Source organism: Nematolebias whitei, chromosome 8 (assembly GCF_014905685.2).
Source record: "Nematolebias whitei isolate Nwh7 chromosome 8, NemWhi1, whole genome shotgun sequence".
Classification (NCBI taxonomy): Eukaryota; Metazoa; Chordata; class Actinopteri; order Cyprinodontiformes; family Rivulidae; genus Nematolebias; species Nematolebias whitei.
This window is the reverse complement of record NC_056505.1, coordinates 4,698,077-4,717,161: the sequence shown is the minus strand read 5'-3', so window position 1 is coordinate 4,717,161 and position 19,085 is coordinate 4,698,077. Positions and strand designations below refer to the sequence as shown.

At 42.7% G+C, this 19,085-nt stretch overlaps 1 protein-coding gene across 1 annotated transcript in view; it reads right to left on the bottom strand.

The window, feature by feature from the left end:
- Nucleotides 1-3,019: 3,019 nt before the first annotated feature.
- The window catches only part of rasgef1ba (RasGEF domain family, member 1Ba), a 23,091-nt gene continuing 7,025 nt past the window's right edge, over nt 3,020-19,085 (bottom strand). Inside the window, exons 2-14 of the mRNA XM_037680151.1 lie at nt 18,222-18,404; nt 17,762-17,884; nt 17,549-17,686; nt 13,228-13,443; nt 12,285-12,359; nt 11,429-11,524; nt 11,230-11,332; nt 9,368-9,447; nt 8,638-8,733; nt 5,738-5,833; nt 5,184-5,307; nt 3,874-3,946; nt 3,020-3,281 (exon numbers count right to left, since the gene is read on the bottom strand). Of these exons, the coding sequence (XP_037536079.1) occupies nt 3,257-3,281; nt 3,874-3,946; nt 5,184-5,307; nt 5,738-5,833; nt 8,638-8,733; nt 9,368-9,447; nt 11,230-11,332; nt 11,429-11,524; nt 12,285-12,359; nt 13,228-13,443; nt 17,549-17,686; nt 17,762-17,884; nt 18,222-18,398 (1,422 nt within the window). The 5' untranslated portion in view covers nt 18,399-18,404 and the 3' untranslated portion in view covers nt 3,020-3,256. The remainder of the gene's footprint in view (nt 3,282-3,873; nt 3,947-5,183; nt 5,308-5,737; nt 5,834-8,637; nt 8,734-9,367; nt 9,448-11,229; nt 11,333-11,428; nt 11,525-12,284; nt 12,360-13,227; nt 13,444-17,548; nt 17,687-17,761; nt 17,885-18,221; nt 18,405-19,085) is intronic.

The window sequence follows — 19,085 nt, the reverse complement described above, 5'->3', positions numbered from 1 at the left end:
CTTCCGATCTCAACCAACATTGAAGATATGTATATATATATATATTGGATCTGTCAAACTCTGACTGTGGTCAGTTGTCCTTGTCTTATTTAAACACAAGATGGAGACAAATCGACACTTTTAATTCACAGTTTTCCCTCCAAATTAAACTTAAAGCAGGGCTTTTCAACAAATAGACCGGGGTGCACTGGCTGCCAATGACTTCATAAAAATAAATAAATAGTATCTTATAAATTAATCCATACCCTGCCGAGCAGTACATTGCTCCTATTGCTCTGCTGCTCCGCTATGGAACACCCTCCCTGACCATCTAAGGAAACCCCAGACTACAGAAAGTTTTAAGAAAGGACTGAAGACGTTCTTAGTTGAAAGATTTTATAGTGTTTATAGTATTTTTAATTTTGCTGGTTTTAGTTTTTCTGTTTTTTAGTCCCTGTTTTATTCTCTCTAGCTGTTTGACTGATGTGACTTTAAAAACGAACTGACTAAAAATAATCTTGTTAAAGTATAATTCAGAGCAGAGCTGTTCGCTGCTTAAAGAAAAGTGGCCAGTAAGATTACAGGACTGTTCAGAACATGTGTGGGGGGGAAAACAGTACACAAGTAAAAAAGTAAAATGTCCACAGATCAGCTCACGCACAGAAGAAATCCATAACGGTGTGAAATAGCAAGTTAATAAAGACGCGTTTATCTTCAATTTGTCTCTCGTATGCTTGCACAGATTTTAGACCAGTCCAAAGATCTGGGTGAAGATGTTGCTTGTGTTGTCGGGCAGATCCTGACTCAGTGCATTGTTGATGTTTGGACTCGTCTTCATCTTTGATTTTAAAAATACTGGTGTGCGATATAAAAAATATATTTTTTATTGCCAAAGCAAGAGAGGCACATCAGGTTATGTTTCAGATTTACACACAATTCATAATTTAGCTTTATATTATTTCTAATTGACACGTTAAACAAGAAAAAACACTTCATTTGCACAGTAGAGATGAACCCATAGACTTTTTTTTTACAGTAAAGATGCTAAGGGAAAAGTCCTGAAAGATATAGTGTTAATTATTGTTTCATGGTTTTCACCATGCAAAGACACTGCCAGTTTTACAGGTAAGATTCATTCAAATTCATATGACCATTCTTCTTGTATGACAGTCATTTATTTTATTTTTCAGATGTCTTTGCATACTCGAAGCTGTGCTCCAGGAGGTGGATCTTATCACAGGGGGATGCAGCTCATCTCACTTTGGCAATGACCTGCAAGCACTGTGTTCAGGTTTATGGTCCAGTTTTCAGGAAGAAGACCCATTTGGCTGGATGGTAATGGCCTTCGACTTTTGTTTTCACTTATAACATGTGAAATTAGATGTCTACTACATGAAAAATGATCATTCATCAACAGGTGAGATCAACAGGAGTAAATTTTCAGCATTATTCAAGTCAGACAATCGGAGTCCCTTTGCAGTGTTGAGATGTTCTTCCTGCAACCGACTGTGTGGGTTTCACAGGGAATGGAAGATGTGATGGTTTCACCGTCTTGTAATTCAGTAATTCCATTCAAAAAGTGAAACACTGTGTGCAGGTGCCAAGTCCTGTTGGAAAATTAAATCTGCATCTCCAGCAGTCAGCAACAGGAAGCAGGAAGTGCGCTTAAACTTTCTGCTGTGTTGACCTCGGACCTCAGAAAACACAGTGGACCAACACCAGCATGGCCCCCCAAACCATCACCGACTGGAAACTTGACCTCACGCACTGTGAATTCTGTGCCTCTCCCCTCTTCCTTGCAAAATTTACTTTCATCAGAGAACATAACTTTGGACCACTCAGTGGCAAGACGCTTCTGACGCCGTCTCTTGGCTTGACACAAGGAATGAGACAGCTGAAACTTGCATACGTCTGTGCGTGGTGGTTCTTGAAGCGCCGACTCCCCCACATTTTGGAATGGGTTTTGTTTCACAATCCTCTCCAGGGTGTGGTTATCCCTATTGCCTGTACACTTTTTTCTACCACATTGTTTCTTTCCCTTCACCTCTCTGTTAATGTGCTTGGACACAGAACTCTATGAACAGCCAGTCTCTTTAGCAACGACTCAGGAACCTGCAGGAAGAGCTAGAATCCTGCAATAGGTCTAGACTTCAGTTTTATATTCCGAACCAATTTTTTTGTTGACACCAAATCAGAACCGGCTGAACGGACCTCCGTTTCCTGGTGGGCAGCTCAACAAACCCACAGTCACTTGATCATTTTTAACATTTTATTAACTTTCTCTTTTAAGCACAACTAAATCTTTTATAAACAGTTACTCTATTTGAATTTACCCACACAAATACAAATGAATGAACACAAATGGACAAAGGAAACCGTGTGGGACACAAACAAAACGTCACTACAGTGAACAGTCGAGGGGGAGCAGACATCAGTCAAAAACATTTAACTTCATCACCTTGAAAAATAAGTGTCTCATACAAACTAATATAAAAAATAATTAAGCAAATATCTGAGAACTGTTCATATTTTAGCTTGTTATGTACCTGGTACAAATTCAACAATAGTAAATACTGGTATGACGAGAGAATGTGAGGTTTATAAATAAAATCAACGTGAAGCAGAATTTAACATTTAAAACAGTCACATTATCAAACACACAAAAACTTTTCTGCACGGGTCACCGGCGGGCAGAACAGCCACCGTGCCCCCCGCCCCACACACAGGAGCGGAAAACCACAGCACCAGGTCCAATTCAGTCACTACTTAAATAAGAGTTGCTTCCTACTTTAGAAAACTTTAAACGGAAACGTTTTTAATACAACCAGTGCATTTTTCCACACACAACAAAAACCAAACTCATAAAACAAAAGGAAACTTGGAATGGACCAGAAGGCAGGCAACAAAAACATCACAGCTCTGCGTTTCAGGTTACGGTTCTCCGTACGGAGAATGCTGGCGTCTGGAACCAGAAAGTGTAGCGTCTCTGTAGCGTTAGCCAACCAGCAGCTAACTTTGTAGTTCAACGTCACACGAGTGTCGGGGCGAAACTCCTCAAACGACAAACCTTGGAACGGTTTGTCGTGTTTCTTTAACAAAAGGACTATAAAGTCGTACAAAGAGATGAAAAACTGCTGTTTAAAATAAACAGCACAAAGAGCAAGGGGGGCACAGCTTGGTGGGGGTCTGGGGGGTCTTCGCCAGTCAATGTTAAGATTGTCATTTCCCTTCCAACACGGGGACACTTTGCAGGACAGGACACATCCTCTTCTCTGGTTCAGACTCTGCTCAGCAGAGAAGATCTGCAGAGAGAAGATCGAGCAGTCAGCATGATGATGACGATGATGATGATGATGATGATGACGACGACGACGACGACGACGACGACGATGATGATGCACAGACTATGTTCTCAGCGTTCACGCTGGTGCTTTCCTGTTTTTTTATTTCCTGTATTATTTTGCAAAAGCGTTCAGCATTCCCACTTCATTTTAACAGTTCTTCTAGTTTTTATTGATGGAAAATATTTACTCGTATATCATTCTGAACCACGAAGGAACAGTAACAGAACGGGGCTGTCAGAATTTAGCCCTTTGGAACGACCCGGGGATGTTTTTCCAGGCGGTTTGACACCAGTTTTGTTGTAAATTTAACAAAATTTGATGCATTGTTTCTATTATCATTATTATATTATTTATATTATTATTATTTTTAAGTTATTTATGTTAACATCTTTATTGTAAATGCTAGACAAAACCCACTTATGGGTGGGGATCAGCAGCTGCAGCATGTGAGCTGCATCAGCCCATGCAGACCACATGCTGCAGCGTGTGAGCTGCAGCGTGTGAGCTGCAGCGTGTGACGAAGAGGAGGAGAAGGGTGAGTCGTACACACCTCAGAGACTTCCATCTGTCCTTCTCCATGTTGTTCTCAGGACCTTCGCTCTCGTATGAAGCCAGATACAGAGCTGTGATGGAAAAACATAAAAGAAAATGAGTTTTTTTTTATTTTAAAAATGTTCTTGATTTTCATAAACGCTCCAATTATTCTGTTTGAGAAATCGACTGAGCCTTTTTTGTTGTTAAAAATAAATTAACAAAGTAAAGATTTAGTTTGAGAGACATGATGAGCTGGTTGGGTGGGTGCTTCAATGACAGTAGGATTTCACACATCTCTGGGTCTCTGTGACAAGAGCCAGAGCCGGTGGCCCAGAACTTTGACGTGGACTAAAGGAGTCAGAATCTCAAGTATCAGAGGTGTGTCGAGGAGTCTGAGGGTTTAAGAAAGAAAGAAAAGAAAAAGTCGTTTTCGTTTGCTTCAGGCTGAAGATTTAAATTTTAACCAAAGGTCGCAATGAAATTCTGTATTTTACGGTAAATCTGAAGCAATATGATTTAATTTAGATGTAAAATTGTACCATTTTTATTCATATTCATATTTATTCAGGTACCCGATTATAGCATATTTCATAAAATTTCCCAACTTTGTATTTCTTGGCTGTTTTTTGCATAATTTGCATGCCCTGCAACACCAAAACGACATATTTATGGATTTTTTTCTCAATTTTTGGCAGAGATATGACCGTTTTATTATTTATTATTATTATTTATTCTGACTGAAAATATTGAACACTACCATTTTCAGCCACTAGAGCAGTATGGCATGCCGTTGTAATAGGTAAAAGTGACTATTAATGACACAGTCGTGCCATAGTTTGCCACCTTCTGATCTGCCTGGACCAACTGAATCAGTTTCATTTTCTCCGGCGAAATGCAGCTGATTTGACCGTCAAAGTGCATTTATTAAGTAAAAGTTCAACTGAGACACACCTTTACTGTAACGTCGAACAAACAAATAATCGTTTGTTAATCTAGCTAAATTCTTGTTAAAGTCCTCCTTGTCAACGTGTAATAAACACGATGCATCAGCAGTATTTTTCCATTAGACATATTTGGACTGATGCAACCAGGGTGATGTGTACGGTGGAAAATACGGTAGCTTTTGCATATTTTTAGCAATATATTCATTAGCATTAGCATTATATATATATGTATAGGTTCAGTTAGAGAATTTGGCAGCTTTGTGGGGCCAAATAAAATTTAAAGACGACCGTTTCCAGCCTGCAGGGGCTGGTTTAAACTTTTATTTTGAAATTTCAGCCTCGCCTTCCCGGCCTGTAGGGCAAACAGCAAACCAGAACTCACCGTCTTCGGTAAAAGCCGGAGCAGTCAGCAGGTACTGCAGGATCCTGCGGTCTTTCTCGAACGGACACTCCACCTGCTTCCAGGTCATGAACTCACTCACTTGTTTGGCAAGTTCCCAGAATTTCTGCAACAAAAACATGAATATTCAGGACTCTACATAAATAAGAAATGGTCTCTGCAATTATTATTTTTTTGCTTCAAACAGGCCAGATGTTCAATTTTCAGGACGTCTGCCCTGAAACTTCACCTGGACTTGACCAAGCGTCAACCTGGTTAAAATCATCTGTTCTGAGGTGTTGGGTGTGTTTAAATATAATGGGAACAGGACACAGTTTACCAAGATGGGGTGAATTATTGAAACGGAAAGTGATTCATAGAATCACAAATGGAAACAGTGTGTGGTCACCGCTCATGTTTGTTCTACAGAAACAGACCAAACCGATGCACTCAACTCTTACTTCCCTATTATAACAAAGTTAAGGGAAGCGGCTGTTGCCATGTGTAGTAAATATAACGTTTGGTCACACTGTTTGGGGGGGGGGGGGGGGTGTTACCTCGAAGTTGATGTGTCCGTTCGGCAGCCTGCTGGCACATCCCTCGTTGAGAAAATAGATGTCTTTAATGAGCAGGCTGAAGAAAGGGATGACGATCTGAAAAACAAGAGGAGAAAGGGTTAATTTCTCTGTGAAGACGAGTGTTGTGTGTGTGTGTGGGGGGGGGGGGGGGGGTCCCAGAGACTGCACAGGTGTGAGAGCTTTCTATAAACATCCTTTAAAACATAAAATTGCAGTGAACGCAGAGACACCAACTGATTTTCATCTAAAACCGGCCGCGTGCTTTTTGTTCAGCAAAATGTCTCACGGACAACAGGACGGATCGACAAATCAACAAAAGCTCTAACTTGGCCGTTTTTACAGACATCGAGCTGCATCTTGATCAATTTGATAATTGTATCTCCGGTCCATCACAGGAACACAGAGCTTCAGTGTTTAATGTGTGGTGTCAGAGGACAGACGGGTCAAAACAGTTTCACAATAAATCTGGACTTTCATGGTGACGGAGGCGTCTCTTCAATAACGCACGTTCCAGTGATTCAGGTCACGATAAAGGTAAATTTAAGATGTGATTAGCTTTTATGGGTTTTTTTTTTGTACTTATTGAAGTCCTACTGAGATCACAAGACGTGTTTTTCAAGGGAGTCCTGTTTTTTTGGCAGAACAGCAACCATCAAAGATAAACACCCAACACAATTTCCTTTTTCATATTCAGTTACTGAGAAAACAAAAACCTGCAACACTGACCTAGAAACTCTCGGTCTGTCCCCTCGTTCCTGCCTGTCCCCCCGACATCCCCACCCATCAAACATTCATGATGCTTTTAAGACACACAAAGGAGGCGCAGCTGAACGAGTTCTCCATCATCCACCACTTGTGCTTCACTCCTTGCGTCTTCCATGAGCAGAATTATTCTGCGCGTGTCAGAACAAAACCGCACCCTGCTTTTGAACGTTCGAACAAGAACCGTTGATCCGGTGGGTCCGTCTCCGTCCTTCAGCTCGACTGGGGCACAGCTGATTAACTGAACCTCTGAAGCGTCTGCAGGGGCAGGATGCAGCTTATGACATGCGTGTGCACGTCCTGGGGGAATAACATGCACATGTTCTGCTTTGAGAAGGAATGAAAAGCGCTGCAGAAGGATGCAGAAGACGTGTTGGCTAAAAATAATAAAATACTTTTATTCATTTCAGTTCGAACTGGGAGTTATTTAACTTCGCGACACTAAATCAGAAATATGATATAGGTTAAAAAAAATCAATCCTTTACTAGGTTTTAAGAGATTTTTCTCCTGAAAATATAAACGTAAGGTATTTATTTAATGAAAAACAATATTGGGCGTGACATTTGGCGTGAAAACCATGAAGTGACCTCCTCTGAGTCAAACTGTTGCTACACAACCAAACATTTTGATTTAAATCAGATGTTTGGCTGATTGATTCATTTTTTTAAGAATCAGCACAGAAACCAGTTCTTTTGCCCTCCCAGTTAACAGAACCACAGCTAAACTTGGCTAAAAGGAAGGTTACATGTTTATTTTCTGAAAAAAAGTCATCAGCCTCGTCTGATGGAGGTCATGCACAAGCCCCCCTCCCCTCCTAAGAAGAGGTCAGCAGCACAAACATACCAGAAACCTTGGGAACTTTCCATTTCACCTCGTGTACTCGCGGATTGTTTGCATATTTTGGGTTAAAGCATCCAGACCGATCTGATGCAAGTCATGGGAGCAGGACTCGGTCAGAAAACATCGGAGAACAGTATGTGATCTGGCAGGCGGCCATGTTTTTGTTTTCATGCGAGGAGACCCTTCTTGACCCGCCTCCATGTCCACTCTGAGCTGAGCGTTACGCAACCTCGGCCTCTCTGCGTTCTCTGGACGGTGCCGAAGGCGAGGTACGTGTTGTGCAGACGAAAACGAGACACTGAACAGAAAATTCACGTATTCATAAAGTCTGTTAAAAATGTTAATTCATCTGAGGAGACAACGGATTGCTTTGAGTTTTCACTTCACCACAGTCTCCCATCCTGAGCGAGCACAGAGGCAACAGTGGAAAGGAAAAACTCCCTTTTAACAGGAAGAAACCTCCAGCAGAACCAGGCTCAGGACGAGCGGGTTTCATCTATTTTAGTTTTGAACCGTTCTACTACTTTGGCTTTAAGCAAACATTTGCTTCATCAGAAAGCCTTTTTTTTTTTTTTTTACTTTTCTACTTTAAACTTTTAGACTTTAGCTAAAGTTTATTCGCTTTTAAGTTAGTTTAAGTTAGTTAAAGGTGGCTCAGTTGACAGAGCTGCCTCTCAGTGAGAAGGTCGCCCGTTCAAATCCCAGCCTGGGACCTTTCTGGGTTGACTGTGCATGTGCATGTGCATGCGTGAATTTTCTTCGGGTACACAGACCAAAAGAATGTACTTTGTATATTAGGCTGACTGGTAACTAAATTGTCCCTAGGTGAGAGTGTCTCTATGTGTCCCCGTGTCCTCCACCTCTTGCACAGTGACTGCTGGACATGGTCACCTGTGACCGGAAAAGGAAGAAGCGTGTAAAGATGATGGATGGATGGTTTTAGTGTTTTATTCCTACTAGATTTTATGCAGTTTATGCACTATTTTACTACTTTTATATTGTTATTGTGCTTTGGCAGTACAGGCACAAACTTCAAAAACGTTCCACGTCAACCAGCTCCAAGTGTCCCTCTGCAAGGAACAACTCGATGTATGAAATGAATTCTGTCTCGAGCGCACTTCATTCATCAAACAGAAGTTTGATTTTGTTCTGGCTGTCTGTTTAAAGTAAGCTCAGGTTTTATTTTAATCTTGACCTGACTGGATTTTAGTAGAATTTAAAACCTTAAAAACAGTCTGTCTAAGGTGCTGGTGGGTAAATTCAGCCGAAGCCTCACCTTCTCTCGGCTGCTGTTGGCTGTGATGGATCTCTGCGTGGCTCCTCTCAGGGCAGTCCGGTAGTTGTAGAAATTGCTGGAAGGATCCATCTGGTGCTGCAGAGAAAAGGGGATTCGGAGTTAAATTAGGCACAGAACTGAGCTATTGTGTTGGCGAAAGCTGTGATGGTTCAAGACATCAAAGTTCATGCTCAATCATCCAGGTACAAATCCAATAATGGTCAATCAGAACAATTTGGTTTTTGTGGAAAGACGTTTCGCCCTCTATCCGGAGGACTTCATCAGTCTGAGAACAAAAACACTCTAGCTAGGGGAAAACAGTTTACGTGGGACTCCTCAGACCGATGAAGCCCTGGAAACATTTTGTATGAGAGCACAGTTTTCAACAGAAACATCACAATGTGACCTCGAGTACGAGTGTCACGGTTTTTCAGTGTGAGCATGTTCACACCCTTCACTCCCCAACACAATGACGCTGAACAAAAACACAAACTGTCCAGATGTGTCTGATAAATGAGGAACTCCAACGTTTAATGTCCTTTGGGTCAGCGGTTCGTGTGTTGTAGTTTCTCTGCTCCAACACACCTGATTCAGTGGTTTAAGTTCGGCAGAAGCCTTTTCATTCAGATCAGGTGCGTTGGAGCAGAGGAGCAACTAAAACCTGCAGGATGGTGTTCCTCAGGGATCAGGGTTGGGAACATGAGTGATGCATGTTGAATGAGATCCTCACCTCTAAGATGTCAAACTTGGCTGTTTTGACTTTACTCCAGGTTTTCTTCAGCCGGGACACGGGGCTCATGTTCATCCCAGCTGCAAGACGAGCACACACACCGGAGGAACACTGTGAGAACGTACCACACGTAAACACCATCGGTTTACCACACCACCTCCCCCGTTGCTTTCAGACAAAAACACACACCCATCCTCTCCTCCTCCGTCATCTTTCTCCCACCGCTTTTTCTCTTTTTTCTCTGATGTGACACAATGACTCAGGAACAATGGAGTTCAGCACATGCCTCGTCCCCCTCCCAGCTTTCTGCCTCCCATATGTTAATATGTGCGCAGGGTCACCGACACAACAGAACAAAACGGACCCAAATCCAATAACAGAAATCTAAAACTCTGAACCGATATCCTCCTGAGCCAGAACGACAGTTTGGGTTTAGCTCGTGGAGCCAGAGTGGGACCCGAGAGGTTCTGAACGTGCCTCGCCTCAGAAAACCCACTTGAACAAAGCATCAGTGTGGAAGAACAGGTGTTAGCTGTGGCAGCGGCACATCACGCGCCTTCAGCGCAGACCGAACGCTGCCAACGTTTAAACAGGACATTATTTCACTGAGATTAGTTGCCTCGAGTCGAGTCATGCATCTAGTTTTTACAGACGTGGATACATTTGTTTAAAAGAAGAAGAAATAAATCCACAAAGGTCACTAAAACGACTTGAAACTTACAAAAGCAATAATAGGAATAAAAGAGTGAAAATCAACCAGACTTTTGGTTCAACTAAATTATTTTTAAAACAAATTAATGAAAAGGCCTTATCAAAGTGGATGGTACCCCTGACAACATTTTGTTGCACTTTTCAAGCCAATCAAGTGATTTCTGTGAGACGCTTATGCGTCGTCAGTTGTCCTCTTGTGGACACGTCCAGGGAGGCGTCTCCATCCTGTCTGTGCAGTATGGACCATGTCCCTATAGTCTTTACCTTCAGCTTCTGTCCCCAGCTTCCTGAAATCACCATGAAATCAAAGAGCCCCTTCAGTAAGGCAGACTGACTGACGACAGGTCTGGAGACACCCGAGCTGCTCACGACAGGACGCACCTTGGACCCAGTGACCAATCTTTGCCGTTTTGTTATTAATGTTGTCACTTTTGTCAGTTTATTTTCATTGTGTTTTATTTCTTTAACTAGAGTACAAACGAACTATCCACACCTGTGCACGTGTTGTTGTTGTGCAACCAACACTCAGCGTTGAGTCTATTTGAGTTTAGGTTTTTTTTTATCACTCAACTAATAAAGAACATTTTTTAGAGAGGAAGGAAATGAGAAAAAAAATCTTTAACTATATTTTATTTGTTTTTACTTTGATGGTAAATGTTGGTAACCCAACACCGGTGTCTCCCCGGAGATGAGGCTTTGCAGACAGATTTGCCGGCGGCACTCTCTCCGTCTCTCAGGGGAGACGGGCCGAGGACAGCTGGCACTCTTCCCTCCCCCCTCCTCTCCCCCTCTCCACGATGTGCTGATTCGTTCTCTGGTCAGTGCTGACCATCTGCTTGGTTTGTTCTGAGTCCCCCCCCCCCCCTCCACTCATCTCGCCACCAGCCCTCAGGCCTGAGAAAGTGACCAGACCCACCTCAGAAACCGACATCATGGGGGCTGTCCCCGGCCCCCCTGTGGGGTCTCCGAGGAGCTTGAGGGATAAATGTTTTTGGACATGTATAACTTTTAAAATATTGGCAGTTTTTTTGGTTTTTTTTGTCCTTCTTTGTTGCCCATAAAACCGGAGTTTTGTGTGATCGATCAAACTGATTTAACAACATCATGTGAGAAAATCTAAAATAAATGTTCGGAGGGTCAAAACGACTCACATATGATGGCCATGAGGGAGTTAAAGTTGCCGATGTTGAAGCATTCCCGTGCCACATCGATGAAGAACTCCATGACTCGAGCTCGGTGCTTCTTCTTCGTGGGCTGTTCAAACACAGAGACTCACAAAATCAGGCCTGAAGTGTTTATACGTGAGGGTTACGATGCGAGAACATGAACGTCTTCCTCTCCACCACTCACCATGCAGATCTCTGTAGCCACCAGATAACTGAGTCTGTTGAACCAGTCAACGTACGCCTCCAGGTTGCTGGCCTTCTTGTGATCACTGAAGCAGCTCTGCAACAACAACACTTTCTGTTAGCGATGCAGAGCAAAACTTGCGCGGAACGAGACGAACAAAGCTGATATCTGCTTTGTCTCAGTCTCAGTCCACATCGCTGAGCAAACTGAATTGGCCAAGTGAACGTAGAACCACGCTGATGGCCAACTTTGTTCATGTATGCTGGTTTCTTTGTGTGGACTCCTCTTGATCTCATTCCACACATTCCTTTGGCCTTACGCCACTGGACGCGTTTCAATACGCAAACACACACAATTCCTGCTTTTCAAGTGGCTCGTTGGGGGTACGAGGCAAACTAGCCTAAGGCATGAGGGCAAGCCTTAACGTCCCCCCTCCTCCATCACTTTGCTTCCAGAAAAGGTCTGTTGCTTAGCAGCTGAACACAGCAGATACAAGAATCAGAACACGCCCCCTGCTTTCCCAACACTTTGCAGCAGCTAAGAGATGAGGTGCACACATCCTCATCTAATCCAGACGCCAGGGTGATTTGAGGAAATTGTCAGTAAGGTGTGTGAGCGTGTGCGAGGAGCGGATATTTAGTCTGCTGCTGCCGTCTGGAAACCACCCGCCCTCGCTCTGACCTGAGCGGCAGCAGCCACCACGTTGTGTAAACTCAAGATCCGTCTGGGAGGCAAACTCAGCCCATAACAGAAAGACGGATCAGATGTGCCCAGCCGAGGAACTAAACAAGATTGCGTAACTGCTGTGTACTCTTTAATCTGCTGATGTATTTTTAGAAAAGCACGCAGACGTTACCTTATCGTTGTCCAGAGGGTCTTTATGGGCAAAGGCTTGAACAAACTCTTCAGGTCCGATGTAACTCAGTCTCTCCTGAAAGTAAAGAAATCTTTGGTTTGTGCCTCTGAACAACCATTTCTCCCATCTTTTCTTTCTTTTATGATGCCTTGTTGCTGTTTTTAAGTGCTTTATAAATAAAGTGGAATAACCCCAGACTCTTGCCGTGTTGATTGCTTGCAACAAGCCACAGTTTAAAAGCAAGGCTGTGGTCGGTCAGACGCAGGAGGAGCTGCAGAGATCAGTTCTCCTGCAGCACCGTTTAAGTTTATAATCCATCATTTGTGTCAGGTTTGCACTCTTATAAACAGTCTAGCTCAAAGCAAAAGTAACAAAAAGCAAGCTACAAATGAAAATGTGCAAAACACCAGGTAAAGAAAGAAAAACGTTTGCTTAAAAAAGGCCGAGATGATCCAATAAAAAAAAAAAAACTAGCTAAAAGCCAGCAAAAGGTAAAAGCATTAAACCAACTAGAAACCAAAAGCATAAAAAAAAATCTAGCTAAACTCCAAAATTTGTAGTAGTAAAAGTAGCAAAACAGTTATAGAAATCAAAGGACTTGCTAAAAGAATAGTAGCTAAAAACTAGAACATAAGAAGATAGAAATGGCAGTTTTCTAACAGAACAATGTGTCTGAAGACATCAATGTATTATATTAGACAAACAGTTGCAAATCCATTCATTCAAACTTTATGTATGCAGGTTAGACTCATGTTAAATGTTCAGAAAAGTAAAAAAAAAACATTCAAAACAATCATCTCCTGAATGTTTTAATACACGAGTGTCTAAAGTAGCAACAAGAATGCTGAAAGCCGTTAGAATGCAACAAAACTTGTGGAAAACTGGAGTATGAATTTTGGTTGGTCTCAATAACTGTTATTCGTGTGTGTTGTGTTATTCTCACCAGCTCTATGTGCGTGAGCTGTTGGGCGACAGTGAAGGGGTCGTTGCAGATGGACAGCAGGTCTCGTTGTGTTGCCGCCTGAGGTTTCGCCTTCAGAGCCGTTAGCCGCTCGGTCGCCGTGGTGTTGATCCTCACCAGTGCCTCCTCGTACTGGCTAAGAACCGTCAACCTCCTGATCAGACCCTGGCTCATCTGACCCACTGCCTTCTTGTACACCTGACAGAAACAGGGACAGAACAAAGAAATGTAAGATCAGCCCTTTGCAAATGAACAACCGAGCGTGCACCCAGAATATTAAATGTTTTGCACACGGTCCTCTCTTTCCTGCAGGGATGTTATGCAAGGTTCCTCATGCTCAGGAGGGGCAGAGCAGAGGGGTCTTGTGGTCAAGAGGTCACCATGCTCTGAACATTTCCTGTGACTGATAACAGACCACTGCTGGATAACTGTTCTCTCACCGACCGTTCAGCACAGAAGTTGCATAAGAACGGCTGCAGAGGAAAGAAGTGTGCGTTTATACACAATCTAGTGAATCTAGGAGGGAGAGTTCTTTGCTGGACTTTATGTCCATTCAAATTTCACGACTTGCATTCTACAAGCAAGGCTCAGCTCAATATGGTGAGAAGAGGAAAAGCTGGAAATACACCAAATGTTGAGCCTGGGTGTGTAAAACCGCCACAGCCATTTGAGGAGAAAACGTCAGATTTTGATGGATCCTCTAACCAACCTGGTCTTCAGAGTAGGAACTACTGAGAAAACTGAAAACACATTTTTCTTAATAATAAAATAATTTTTAATGAACGAGCTCCGCTATTGGTTGATCGTACCCCTACAGAGTTGGACAACAATGAAGCTCGCCTGCAGTAAAAATCCCTCCAGTTGCCACTTCAGAGTCAACCATCTGCTGCTTTGGTCCACACTACAAACACGCTGGGCTCAGATAAATATAGTAACAGACCTCCTCTGAGACAACATGGCCTGCCGCTTCTGAGGAGAGGGACTCACAATTATTGGTGTTACGTTTGAGGCAGCCCAACAGGGACTCGCAGTCCCCAACACGATCAGCCCTGGCAGCTGTCCGAAGGCGGCAGATGACTGCTCAGCGCACGCCATCACTACCGAGAGCGTGGTTGGGCTCTTGGCTTTGGAGGTTCTGTTATTCTTGGCTGAGTGGTGCCATCTTCTGTGGATCACCAACTGACCCAACCGAAGGCCAGACGGCTTTTTTCAACTGTTTATTTGTCCAGCACCGATGAACAGATAGTAAAAGATGCATTGGCAGGATTATTTAGGCGACAAACAGCCACGATGCAGCGGAAACACGTTGGAATCAACAAACAGACATTTTTAAGTTCAAGAAAGATAATCGGTTTTGCTCCGGAGAGGGTCTTGATTGAGTGAAATATGCCTTCCATCCATCCATCCATTATCTTTACCGGCTTCTTTTTTGGGTCGCGAAGTGGACAGGTCTCCAGTCCATCACAGGGACGCAGAGACAAACACACAACACAACTAGGGACAATTTAGAGTTACCAGTCAGTCTAACATCTTTGGTCTAAGTCTTTGGTCTGTGGGAGGAAACACATGCACACTCCACCCAGAAAGGCCCCCGGACCGACCGGGATTTGAACCCGCGACCTTCTCGCTGAGAGGCGGCAGCTCGACCAACTGCCCCACCGTGCCACCAAAATATGCCTTTAAAAACTAAAGAAAAAAAAACTCTTTACTATAAAACAGCATTGATGCCGCCACTATGCTCTCCATACCTACAGACGCAGGTAAATTTAAAGATGTGGATGCAAGGACCCCAAGTTGATCAGACTATTATAATTTTATCAACCTTGATCCAAGACAAACTGCAGCTTTAAGCAAAAACGTAAAAATCCCAGCTAAAGGAGCTGCTTCCTTATATATCCAACCACGTCCATAATGACAGTCTCACTATGGAGATCAAGGTCCTGGAATGTTGCGAGTGTGGTTTGAACTCAACCTCGAGCAGATGTTCAGGGCATCTATTCTGGACTCGAGTCTGTTTACAGAGAGCTGCGGCTCTGAAGAGTCCGCCTCAAACTCTGGTCACCAGACCAGCTTGTGGTGTTTTCATTTCCAGACAATAACCTGAAGAATCTGTGAGAAACTTGTGTTCAGAGCAGATGCATGAACAGTGAGCTGTTTTTAATGAAATGTCATCCGATGCTCAGGTCGAGAAACCACGTTACAGTTTCAATCACGATTCATCACCTGAGGATAAATAAACGGAGTCACAAACAGAAACTTCCCTCAAAACTCAAACAGACTGTTCTTTGTAACACTGAGTAAACAACTGTGCTTTTAAATAGTTGTAGGGCGTTCAAATGCTGCTGCTCCACGAGTACATGGAGTACATGTACATTGTAGTTTTCAACATTTTACTGAAGATTTTCAGATGTCAGCATTTTGAAAATACAGTCAAGCAATTAGAAACACCAAAATACTCTGAACACTCAGCCAAAAGAAGGAAAAATTATATATATATATATATATATATATATATAAACAGTCAATAAAGATCTGCTATCTTGCTATATTTATTTATGTTAATTTGTACGTTTGTTAGCAAAATATCTCAAATTACTAGACAAATTTCAATTAAACTCAAACGGTAATTGTTGAAATTAATGTACAATTGAATAATTGTTTTGAGTCGCACTGATTCGACATGACAACCAAAGCAACTCATTAACGAGTCTATGGCTATAGGTCAGTCAACTTTACTAAGATCAAATCTGGCGTGGTAGTAGCTTGGGAGTCATCCCCATCCCATACTCAGCGGTTCCCAACCCTGGTCCTTGAGGAACACCACCATGGTCTGCTCCAACACACCTGATTTGAATGAATGGATGTTTAACAGAACTTGCAGGAACTAAATCACTGAAGAGCAGAGAAACAACTAAAACATGCAGGGTTGGGAACCACGGTGCCCCAGATGTCGATAGAAATATTATGGGTAGATTGCATGCCATTAAAAAAAACTCATCCATCCTAAGAAATTTATCACTTGATTGACATACAGGGCAACCAGTCTGATGCCAAACCTTTTCTGGCACACGCATGTGCATACAACCACACAAGCTAAAGTAGCTCGCATGCTGAAAGAGTGTGTGATTTTTGTTTAGATTTGACATGAAAGGTGATTGCATGCAGTCAGGGAATGGTACTTTCAGAGCAAGCGTTTTGTTTAGATTTAACTTTAGAGGGGAAAAACAGAGAGAAACGAGGAGCAGATAAATATTATCTCACTTCTCTTTATTGTTGGTACCAAGCATGAAATGGCCTCATGGGAAAGTACCGTGGAACCTGGTGGAAAATGTCTCTGTTTTCAAAGTTTCATCAATCAAAACATCTTTGGGGAGAAGCTGCTGATGCCAGCCACAGTCAGCTTACTGTGAAATCAAAAGAAGTGAGCGTGACCATCAAAATGTGGCATCTGTGTGTGCGAGTTCAGACGTGCGTTTCAGTCGGACCCGACATGTTTCCAAGAACAGCAGACAAAACTGAACAGTATTGATTTCTACATTAATCTGGCGGCCTGCACGATCCAGGCTTCAATCCTCAGATCTCATTCTTTAGTGCTTACCAGTGTCTGACCACACAGCCAGCTGTGCAGTGCACTAATGCAATGCTAAATGCATGTCGCTGTATGCAGAACGCAGCAATTTGTCATCCAAAATGGCCGAATAAACGGTTTTGATGTCTCATACTCAAGAGTTAAAAACTAAACACTGCAGCAGGAAAATGCTTTGACAAGTTTTCCTTCCAAGAACTCCCTTATTGATCCTAATCTCATTCCTTATCTAAAAAAAATGCTAAATTATCCTCTTCAGAAAACGCATGCACTTTCACTTTTAGTTTGATGATTTAAGCTTGTACTAGAACTGCATCTTAAACACGTGTAGTGTTAGCTGTCAGAACTTTACTGAATTTAAACAGCTAAAAGTGATGAAACAGCGAGATAAAAGACGAAAACAAGCCGACGTCTCAAAGATTTATTCTAACGGTGCAGCAGAGGCTAACTGCTGGGGACATTCAGCTCTTCTGCAGTGGAACAATCCACATGTTGCTCCAGGCAGGACAAAAACCCACCTAGCTCCTGAACAATGGGGCTTTTCTCTCAACCCAGCCAGCATCAAAAACTGCTCTGTTGCCACCGATACCCCGCTTTGCTCCTCCTCACTGCCGTCTGCAAAACATCTGCAGCGCCTGAAGCTTTGCTGCACAAACACAGCAGGACCAGACCTCCTGGGTTTTGTTCACGTCAATAAAGAGAAGCGTGTGGACTGACCTCATCTCCACTGGCAAGCCGGTGGGTCAGCTCCTTCAGGCTGCGCATCATCCTCTCATCCCTGAAGTCATACGGAAAGGTTTCTGTCCACTCCGTCAGCAGCTGGAGAACCTTCGGAGTGATCTTTTTGAGTCTCAGCTGGAAACACGAAAAAAAACAGGAACTGAGCAAACGGAGATCACAAGAGCTGAACTTGTGGAGTTGATGGAATACCTTGTCAGACTGAGGATCTTTGAGTCTCTGCTGCTCCACACACAGCTGGCACACTTTGGACATGAGTTCGTACGGGTGGATGAAGAGGCGAGAACTGAGCAGGAAGGTGAAGATGTACGTCCTCTGCACAGACGGAAACAGTAAAAAAATAAAAGCATGTGAGTCAACACAAAAGGCGTTTAAGTTTCAAACCAAGAGTCAAAACTCACAGGGGTAATATAGTACGTGAGAAAAAAAAAAAAAAAAAAACACGACAGCAACAAGAAAGTAGGAGGACGTGAAGTTTTCGTGCATGGGAGAAAAATCAAAAGAGGAAAATGAAAGTAACTTCGGCACCAAACGGCGTCTCGGCACAGCAGAGCTCCTCACACGGAACAAAAAGGAAAAGTTTCAACCTTCTGTGCAAAGAAACGAATCCGCAGTGGATTCAACACCAAAAGAGCAAAGAGGCGTCACTCACGTCTGGATAATAGTCCACCGTTGGAACCAGGTGTTGGATGAGGGCCTCCAGGGAGCCGGACACCAGGTTGCTGTCCTGATAATAAAGGTCATGGTAGGCCTCCTCGTGGCTCTGGTACGAGTTGTTGTTGTAGCCACCGGAGTTCAGCTGCCCCTTGAACGGTGGTGTCTGCGGCATGTCGGCCTGCGAAGGAAAAGACAAACAAACATCTTCTAAGACATAAATATCACTGAAGACGCTGATGCAGGAGGAAGAAATAAAAACATGTCCCGACCACAAAACTCCCAGCAAAACGGTTTTAACAGTCAACAGTCTTTACTTCTGTTTATTGAAGCTGATTCAGAAATCACAGTTTGGTTTTACACGTTTTATTTTACTTTACATTTCGTGCACTAAACTACTTCTGATCCCTTTGTGTTTTGCCCGACCACATCCTTCATCTCATTTAGTCTTCTTGACTTTTAGCTTGGCTTTTAGTTAGTGCTCAACTTATTTAGCTTTTAGCTACTGTACCTAAAAGGTACATTCTGTAGTAGCTTTTTAGCTCTCTTAGTTCTGCTTCTTTTAGCTACACTAGTTTTGCATCTTTTAGAATTTATTTCTGCTAGCTATTCTACTTTTGTTAGCTAATGTTTAGTTCTTTTTAGAGAGGATTCTGCTTCTTTTAGATAGTGTTTTGTTTCTTTTAGCTAGTATTTTGCTTCTTTTAGCTAGTGTTCAGCTTCTTTTAAATAGGATTCTGTTCTTTTAGCTAGTATTTTGTTTCTTTTAGCCTTTAGCTAGTGTTCTGCTTCTTTTAGCTACACTAGTTTTGCACCTTAGATTTTATTTCTGCTAGCTATTCTACTTTTGTTAGCTAATGTT